The 10,042-nt window shown below is 41.3% G+C and overlaps 2 protein-coding genes across 2 annotated transcripts; one reads left to right on the top strand and one right to left on the bottom strand.

The window, feature by feature from the left end:
- Positions 1–213: 213 nt before the first annotated feature.
- LOC103700412 (short-chain dehydrogenase reductase 3b-like) lies at positions 214–1,425 on the bottom strand. Its single transcript, XM_039119496.1, has 2 exons — positions 1,315–1,425; positions 214–1,201 (listed from the first exon to the last, which is right to left on the bottom strand). Exons 1-2 carry the CDS (start codon positions 1,326–1,328, stop codon positions 406–408), a joined length of 810 nt encoding a protein of 269 aa, XP_038975424.1. The 5' UTR covers positions 1,329–1,425; the 3' UTR covers positions 214–405.
- Positions 1,426–7,596: 6,171 nt separating this feature from the next.
- Positions 7,597–8,594, top strand: LOC113463699 (protein GFS12-like). Its single transcript, XM_026810222.2, has 2 exons — positions 7,597–7,943; positions 8,263–8,594. Exons 1-2 carry the CDS (start codon positions 7,597–7,599, stop codon positions 8,585–8,587), a joined length of 672 nt encoding a protein of 223 aa, XP_026666023.2. The 3' UTR covers positions 8,588–8,594.
- Positions 8,595–10,042: the final 1,448 nt, after the last annotated feature.

The following is a 10,042-nucleotide window of genomic DNA, read 5'->3' as shown; positions in this document are numbered from 1 at the left end:
TAGAATCATACCTCGGCTTCCGCGACTCCCTATCCACCAACTCTGAAGACAACAGATCTCTCTCTCTCTCTCTCTCTCTCTCTCTCTCAGAAGTTGGGATGGATCAATACCAACCATCGTATCCTTACCTTGGGAACGCGCAGTACTCTATAATTTATAAGTTTTCTCCTCCAAATAAGATTTTATCAAAAATCCAACTTCATAGCCTGCAAATTAAGCCACCTGGGTCCAAGCCAGTGTTCTAATTATAATACTTGCAAACTCAAAACAACGAAATTAAACTCTAATCCCAATAATCCAAAGCAACGCAAGCCTTGGCTTTTATTACTATATTATTATTATGATTTTAATAAGGCATGCCATCGGTTGATTACACTTTGCGCGCAGCACTCAAAGTGCATCGTTTCATTTCACTTGGGCTGCAGGGACTGGAGGGGTCGCACCAACAGCAGTCACCCCCCCATCAACGATCAGGTTTTGTCCGGTGACGAACGCCGACTCGTCGGACGCCAGGAAGAGTGCAGCCTCCCCAATATCACTTGCCTTCAACGGCCCTCCTCCCTTCAACACCATCATGCCCTCGAAAAACTCTTCTGTCTGACTCTGGCTCAGCCCAGTATAGTTCTGTACCCTCGGCGTCGCCACGCCGGCCGGCGACACGCAGTTCGCCCGTATTCCATGCCTTCCAAGCTCCGCTGCCGCCGACCGCACGAGCCCGACCATCGCATGCTTCGACGTTGTGTACACTGCCCGCCCGTATCCGCCTCTCGTCGCCGCGACGCTCGCCGTGCATATGATCGATCCTCGTGTCCCGCTGGCCACCATCGCCCTCCCTGCATGCTTGATCGTCGCAGCTACGCCGCGGACGTTGACGGCGATGACATTATCGAGCACGTCGAAGTCCACGTCCAGAATGCTGCTGGTTATCTTCTCCGAGATCCCGGCGTTGCTGAACATGATGTCGAGCCGGCCGTAGGCCTTGATTGCGAAGCCCACGAGCTCCTCTACTTCCTTCTCGCTGCGCACGTCGCAGTGCTTGTACTTGCACTTGTCCGGGCCGATGGAGGCGACGACGCCGGCGCCCAGCTCGTCCTGGATGTCGGCGATGACGACGAGGGCGCCGTGGGCTGCGAAGATCCTTGCGGTGGCCTCCCCGATCCCACTGGCCGCGCCAGTGATGATGGCCACCTTGCCTTCCAACCTGCGTGTCATGGTTACCACTTGTTAGCGCCAAGTTCCCTGGAAATTAACCAGTATACATGCATGAAATATAAGCTCAAATCCATGAATTAGCTTTGGGAAACATAGCGTCACCTCTGCTTAGACATATTGTTAAGGTTTGGTACTTCTACTTAATCTTATGACCCTTGACACAGTTGAGCGAAATGGCTCCGCCTTCTTCTTATATTGACGTCCTAGCAAAGCTACAGTTCTGAAATATTTAAAGTTGTGTATCTGAGATAGTTTCCAATCTTGAAAATGAATTCAATTATGAAGATTTTAAGACCGACAATGAATTCAATCTTGAAAATGAAGATTTTAAGACCGGTTGAACTTTTTGTTATAGCGGGGCCTTTATTGGAGGGTGGGGAATTAATTACCCCTTGAATTATAGACGCACTGACTAGTACTTGGGAGGCAACTGCGCTATTGAATTCGTCAGCGACGGTGTGGACGGCTGCTGCACTATTGAATTAGTCATCGATGGCGTGCTCGATCGACTTTTCCAAAGATGAGTACAAGAAGATAGGGATGGGAAAGAAGAGTCGTTGGAGAGAGGTGGTGTGATATTTTCACGTGCTGATGTGTGTAGAATTTTTGGCACTATAGTATCGTGTGCACAATATTAAACGACGGGGATGCACCGTAATATGGTGCATGCAGTAAACGAATTATCTCATAATGCAGTAAGCTTCAAGTTGTTGATCGATCATATGAGCTTCATTTATTCCATCTTGCGTGGATGTAGATTACATGCCGGGGGATATGATCAACATAGTCCTATCGACTTGTCGATGTTCCGTGCCCAACACGATCGATAATGCAATAAGAATAATACGACAAATGCCAAGGTTATTTATGACAATCCATGATGTAAAACAATCTTTACCTTATTATAATTAAATAACTTAAGGTGTCAACTTTGACAATGGAAAGATTATTGGAAATTAAGGTGTCAAATTTTAGTTGTTTTAACAAAAATTTGCATGGCTTAAGCCTTGTGTTGTCCTCCTAATATTTGATGGCGAAATGGTGTTTATCAGGCACTTTATCGCTAATATAGAGCAAAATCGCAAAAAATTGATGGCCAATAGGCACCGTTGGTGCATCTTTTCCTTCCAGGATCATGTCTTCGGCTTCAAACTTTTCCCATCATTATAGCATCAAATGTTTGGCTAAGCTATTAGGGCCGCTTGGCTTTGCTAATAAACTTGACGATATGACAACTAATAATCAGTAAGGGAGTCCATATATGGGTTATAACATTTCAGATGCAAATGATTACTGCTGTAACTCAACTTCCAAGAAGATAGTTGAGATGCATGCTTGAATGATAGATGACTTAGTTGTCATAATGACATGTTAAGCGCACCATATTCACATGCCATCCGATGCATGATAAGGCCTTTAGCTTCAAAATGAAGATGAGCCAATCCTCATGATGTTATTATTTAGTAGAACAGCTAAATGATATTTTAGGATCGCCATATACACATCCCATCGTATGCATGATAAGGCCTTTAGCATTGAAATGAAGATGGATCAATCATCATATTTTATTATTTAGTAGAATAACTAAATGACTCATGGTATGATTATGAAAATTGCATCTCCACAGGTTAGACTCAGCATCAGCAAGTGATGGAATGAAATTCATGGAATCTAGAAAGAACATACCAAATTAGGAGCAAAAAAGACCAATATGAGCAACAGTAGTGCTGATTTTAAGCCTCATACTGTCTTTCGAACCCTCAGATTCTTATTTTACGAGTTTAGGAGATCTTTTGTAATTATTTTCTTCTTTTAGTGGGTGATGTGGGTAACTGCCAGTTTCCTAACATCTGATGATTAAGATTATATATCAGCAATAACATTTTTTTATGCGATTCCATCTATTCTTTTAACTTATGGAACTTAAGACTTATTATAGTTATCATCTACATGACCTATTGCATTAAGAGGCCCTTCTATCGTTGTTGGAAAATGATGCAATATGGACTCCTAACCACAGCCATGTGATGGCAACCAGTGAGCTGTCTTGCGGAGAAAAAAGACAACTAAAGAAGACAAAAACAAGAGACCAGAGACTCAGCCATTGGAAACCAGAGACCAGAGACTCAGCCATTGGAAACCAGAGACATGTGATGGTAAGCTGAGACACGATATTGGAAACCAGAGACTCAGCCATATCTTCTTCCCTCTCTCTTACTCAGACGAAGAAGATTTTGGAGGATGGTCGAACGTGTGAGACCAAGAAGGAGAGACCTTGATCTGTGGGAAAGAAGTTCTCCTCAATCCCATCATGTAGGTGGGCCACCACAAGAGGGGAAATAGCATATGAGACCCCTCAGTCAGTCCACCCGGGCCCCACTGCCAACCACCCCAACAAGTAAAGCAAGGAACCCACTTCTCTAATGCGTGTACAGGACACTTGAAATGAATACTAAAACATATTAAAATAAAGGTGCACATGGGAGTATGTCTTCGGCCAAAAAACTGAGTTATTTCACCAACAAATCAACCCTTTGGTTTTAAAGATTCCTGAAGTCCCGGTTTTCGAGTGACATAAAAGAATTTACTGTCCATTTAGAGATTTCACTCGATCACATAGGGAAAAAAAATATTGTAAAGTTAGAATGGTTTAATGTTACCCTCAGGATTTTCTTTTCTTTTTCTTTTGTTTGTGAGGTACAGTGGTGTCCAAGTCCTACTAAAAAATACTAAAAGATGTTTGTCAAGGACTGGTGTAATTTAAGTAATTAAGATCTCTGAGCTGCATGATATGTAGTAAAATTGACCATTCTATACTAAGTGGATGGTGATTAAAAATAACTGCTGTCTTTGCCATATGGTACCTTCTCTCAATTTGGATGCGGAAATGACGTGGTTATTTTAAATTTCAAATAGGTTTCACAAGATCTGTACGACTTTATTCATTTAAAATTGCCATAAATTCATTATTTTAGTTCCTTTTGGTTAACATAGAGGATAACATATGTTCCACCAATCCTATATTTTTGTGTTGGACTAGTTGATCTTGTTAGTTATAAGTGTTAAATATGCCTGCCATTTTCTTTCTTCTTGTCTAAGATGTATTGTCACGCGCCAAACTCAGAGCGGAACAGATGCCGCATATCTATATAACAGACCATACAAGCATGCAAGGCTGCAGATTATATCAAAGCAATAATAATTTCTAAAAATTTCTCTAATCAAAAATTTATCCAAATGATTCTTGCAATAGCTCTAAGTGGCATAAGTTAACAATTCCTAACTACGAACAAAAATCAAATAAAATATTCTAACTAGACTGGCGAAAACTCTAATGACTGAAAGTATCTTCAAAAGATTTAGCGCATTTTTCAAGTCTCGAACAATTATGCATCTGGATCTGAAAAACAAAGAAAATATAATAATGAACTATACTAGCCCAGTAAGCAATATAATATCCCAAAGTAGGGTCAAAGCACACCAAATAATTTAGTTAAAAGCACAAAATAGTAACTAAAAAATAAATTATTTCTCGAATAATGCATATTTCTTTTGAAATATGCTATAGTTTTCATAAGAAATGCCAGAAATTAGAAATTAGAAATCAAACTATGGCCACATAATCCAGTGGTATGGGTCCGAATACACAAAGTACCAAAAATCACTATTCTTAATCACCGGTGGCACGGTGTCCTAAAAACTACTATTCTAGTCACTGATAGTGCGGTGTCGAAACTAATTTCTCATAGATTACAAGTCGACAGGGCCAACAAATAATCTCTATTGGCAGGGCCAGATCAGATCATAGCCATGCTGAGAATGCATATTATAAAACAAAATTTTCATGATTTGCTAGTCATATTTTTCATAACATAGCATATAATATATTTTAAAATAATCATAACATTAACATCCTGATCCGTTTAACAAAGTATAAAATAGATATTATAATCAATATTTAATCAAATAATTATTATTTTACCAAAAATTTAGAAAAAACACTTTGAAGAATTAGGTTACTTATCTCTTATCACTTCAAAATCCCACTTCAACTAGACGGGTCAGGTGCACCTATTTTAATATAATTAAAATATCATTAATTTCATCATCATGTCAGAGGTCAAGCGAAGTCAAAATTAAACACTATTTGAAAACGACCTAATACCCAAATCAGAATGGATGAAAGGAAATGTCAATCAGGTGGTGGTAACCGACTGTATGGGTCGGCCTGAATAAGGTGAACTAAAGTGATCAAGATCATATATAATTTAAGTGACTCAATGAAGATTAATGATGATCAAATTCCAAAGAGATTTGACAATGCCGAGGTAAAGGGCCGGTCTACCATCTAAGTATCGGGACAGTTCAGGATCTCCAAACTGGGTCAACTTGGATCCAAGCAACAAAAAAAACAAAGCTTACACTAGGATCCCTAAGCATGTCTAGAGAGAGAACGAGGGAGAGGAGAGAGAATCTCAGGTCAGGTTCAGCCAGGGTCTAGATTTTGTCCGTCGATAACACAGGTCATCCTGGATCATCAATGTATCTGGTTCACAAGTCAAGTAGAGAGAGAAAGTCCAGATAGAGAGAGAAAGTCCCGTGGAGAGAAAAAGTCCAGCAAGAAAGAGAAAAGAGAGCAGAACTAGAGAGAGACAATTAATCCAAATAAAGAGAGAGACTGAGAAACAAGAGAGAGAATATAGAGAAAGGAGAGAGAAAGAGAGAGAACAGAGAAGAGAAGAGATGAGAGAAGAAGAGAGAGAATATGTTTAAGAGTGATCTCTGCATTGAGTCCATTTGCTCGTGTTTGCAGGGGTTCCTCTGCCACAATCAAAGATCTAATTTGCAAATATACATCTTAATAGACTGAAGACTTTGTGATTTCATCCCTAAATCTCCTAATGGAAGGAAAATTAACTGGGGAATATGGTACAGAGTTTTTAAAGTTAGTTGGTTTTCCTGCATTCAGCCAGAGCACTATTTCTACCAGTGCGAGACATCCTAATATTGCCCCTGTTTTAGGTATTCTGAAAACACCTTCATATGATTATTTATTGCATGCTAAGGCTCCATACACTCTGGAAAATGTTCTGCACTATAGCCCCAAGGCATTGAACTCAGATTGGCACATTAGATTTTTAATTTATCAGGTGCTTTCTGCTTCAGCAAACATGCATGGTTTGGGGGTTGCTCATGGAAACATATGCCCCTCCACCATCCAGTTAACCGATTCATGTTGGTCATGGCTGAGCGTGAGCGATATGTGTCTTCTGAAAGGTCACCTGAGTTTGAAAGAACCTGCTTGTTCGAGGGCATGTTGCTTAATGGAGAACTGTCCTTGTCAAGCTATTTATGCTGATTTGAAGCTGCCAATGTCTATGGATTGGCATTCTGATTTCAAGCGGTGGTGGAGGGGTGAATTTAGCAACTATGAATACCTTCTTGTCTTAGATAGATTAGCTGGGACGAGGTGGGGTGATCATACATTTCATACGGTGATGCCCTGGGTCATAGATTTCAGTGTAAAGCCTGATGAAAATTCTGATGCTGGCTGGAGGGACCTCAAGAAGAGCAAATGGAGGTTGGCAAAAGGTGATGAGCAATTGGATTTCACATATTCAACTTCAGAGGTTCCCCACCATGTTTCTGATGAATGCCTTTCTGAATTAGCAGTCTGCAGTTACAAAGCCAGAAGGCTGCCTTTGAGAATACTTCGTTCCGCTGTGCGCTGTGTCTATGAGCCTAATGAGTATCCATCTAACATGCAAAGGCTTTACCAGTGGACTCCAGATGAGTGCATTCCTGAGTTTTCCAGTGACCCTCGAATTTTCTCCTCTATCCATTCTGAGATGAGTGATCTGGCTGTGCCATCATGGGCTACATCTCCTGAAGAATTTATCTCATACATCGAGCTGCATTGGAAAGCGATCGTGCATCACGAGAAATTCATCACTGGTTCGGCATAACCTTTGGTTACAAGCTTTCTGGCCAAGCATCTATTACTGCCAAGAATGTAATGTTGCCTGCATCTGATCCATTAATGCTGAAATCTATGGGGCGTCGACAGCTCTTTATGAAACCACATCCTAAGCGCCATGGAACGGTACCTCACTCTCGTTATCATAGCCATGAAGAATCATGCAATAAGTATCAAGTTCGAGGAAATGATAATGAGAAAAACTTACGTATGTCTTCTGATAATGCCAGTTGGTTGCACTCTACTTCTCAGGATCATCTCCCTTCAGGAACTGGTTACTTGGAAGATGTAGAAGAAGCTTCTTTATTTTGTGAATCTGCACGCTATTTAAATCCAAGCTACCATTATGTAGAAAATTTTTTTGAGAATTTTTCACCCATGGAAGTTCCACTAAATGAGCCTTCAAAATGGAGAATTTAGAATCACCTTCTTGTGCTCCCTCAATTCCATCTGATTTTAATTTAGGTTGTCTTCTTGAATATTTTGAGTCTGATGATAGTGGTTCAATAGGCTTTCAAGAGTTTTTGCACTGGAGACAGAAAGCATCCTCTTTGGGAGTATGTTCTGAAGATCTTGCAGAGGACATATTCTCCATTGGGTGCATACTGGCTGAACTTTATTTGAACAGGCCACTTTTTGACCCTGTTTCATTAGCTGCATACAAGGAAAATGGCATCATACCAGGAGCATTGCAGGAACTGCCTCCACACGTTGCACTTCTTGTTGAAGCATCCATCCAGAGGGACTGGAAGAGGTATTTGACATTCGGTGATTACGAACTATGCTCTGAAATAATATTGGATTAGGTAAAACAGAACAATTAAGATGGACTCTTGACTACATAGAAGATCTCTTACACTGAAACTGTGATTTTTCACAATGGAAGTGGGAGAACTAAACTCCCATATTGGGAGAAGGAAAATGAAATGAAGTAATAACCACGGTGTGTCTCTCTTTATTATTTCCGTACAATATTTCCTTCAAGATAAGCTCATCCTGTTAGTATCTCTAGTATTTTATGCATCATAATATCCGATGCTTCACTGCCTCTCAGTGCTTCATTCTCTGTCCAGGAGACCATCAGCGAAATGTTTTCTGGAGTCGCATTACTTTCCTCCAACAGTCAGGTCTGCATATTTGTTTCTTTCTCCACTTCAGCTGTTGGCTAAAACTGGGCATCGCCTTCAGTATGCTGCTAAGCTTGCAAGTGAAGGAGCCCCGAAAGCTATGGGAAGATTTGCTGCAGATGTGTGCGCCCTACTGCCAACCACCATCACCACCCGAGCATTCCCCTGTTTTGAGATCTACTTCCCCTTCGGAAAGCGCCGCCGCTGCTGCCGCTTGACCACCGGATCGAGTAGTCGCGGCCGAGATTTCCCTTCCACCACTCGCCGGTGAGTCCTCCTCCTCCATGCCTTCGCTCCATTGCCAAAAATAGCCTTGATTTCTTCCCCTGTTTCAACCCTAACTGAGACCACTCTTGGTCTCTTTCTCTTGCCCGTCGCCGCGGTGGCCGCCGGCCGCCACTGCGGTCGGCTGGCCGTCGACCGGGCGACAGTCTCCGGCCACTTAGGCTGGCCACCCAGTCAGCTTCTTCCTCCTCTCGGTTCCTCCTACCTTGTCCGTGGGAGTATGGGGAAGGAGGCCCATCGTGGGCCGAACTGGGCCAAGCTTCGGCCCTGTTCACTATGGGCCCAACTTGGGCCCAGTTCAACTGTGTTGGGCTCAAATGGGTCGTACTCATTATAGGCCCAAATTGGGCCCAATTCAGCCTTGTTGGCATATTTGGGCCGTACCCTTTATAGGCCAACTTGGCCCAGTCCAGCTTTGTTGGGCCTCATTTGGGCCGTAGCCATTGTGGGCCCAACTTGGGCCCACTCCAGCCTTGTTGGGCCCCATATGGGCCATACCCATTGTGGGCCCAACTTGGGCTCACTTCAACCGTGTTGGGCCCTATTAGGATCGTACCCGTTGTGGGCCCAACTTGGGCCTACTTCAGTCATTTTGGTTCCTATTGGGTCGTGCCCAATAGTATATTTGGTTTTACTTAGCTCTGAAATTAATAAAAAAATAATTATATTTAATGATATTTAAATAGGTGAACCTGATCTGCCTACCTGAAATAGGATTTAAGCGTGAAGAGGTAAGTAACCTAATGCTTCAAAGTGTATTTTTTAAATTATTTGGTAAAATAATTATTAGTGGATTAAATTTTCAGATATGTTTTGTACTTAGTAAAATGGGTCAGACATGTTAAATTTCATTTGAAAATTATATTATATGCTTTGAAATCCGTAAAATATGACTGGGCAACTTATGAAATCTATTTTTATATGTATGTATTCTCAGCATGGCTATGATCTGTTCTGGCTTCGCCAATGGGGATTATTCGTTGGCCCTGTTGATTTGTATCTGTGAGAAATTGGTATTTTGACACCGTACTACCAGTGATTAGAATAGTGGTATTTGGACATCGTACCATCTGTAGTTAATAATAGTGGTGTTAGGCACTTTGTGCAATCCATGCCACTGGGTTATGTGGCCATAGCCTATTTGTGTTGGAATTCTGATGTCAGAGTTTTTATGAAAACACTTAGCAAATTTCAAAAGAAAAAAAAATATATTATTTGTGATTTATTTTTTAGTCATTATTTTGTGCTTTGATTAAATACTAGTATGCTTTGGCCCCACTCTGGGGTATTATGTTACTTGCTGAACTAGTGTAGCTCATTATTATATTTTCTCTATTTTTCAGATCTAAAAGCTTGATCGCACAGGATTGGGGAGTGCACTAGATATTGGAAGATTTTGCTCAATTATTGAAATTTTAGCGAGATTAGCTTGGACATTTGA

Source organism: Phoenix dactylifera, chromosome 1 (assembly GCF_009389715.1).
Source record: "Phoenix dactylifera cultivar Barhee BC4 chromosome 1, palm_55x_up_171113_PBpolish2nd_filt_p, whole genome shotgun sequence".
Classification (NCBI taxonomy): Eukaryota; Viridiplantae; Streptophyta; class Magnoliopsida; order Arecales; family Arecaceae; genus Phoenix; species Phoenix dactylifera.
Note: the sequence above shows the minus strand (reverse complement) of the source record. Positions and strands in the feature narration are given on the sequence as shown.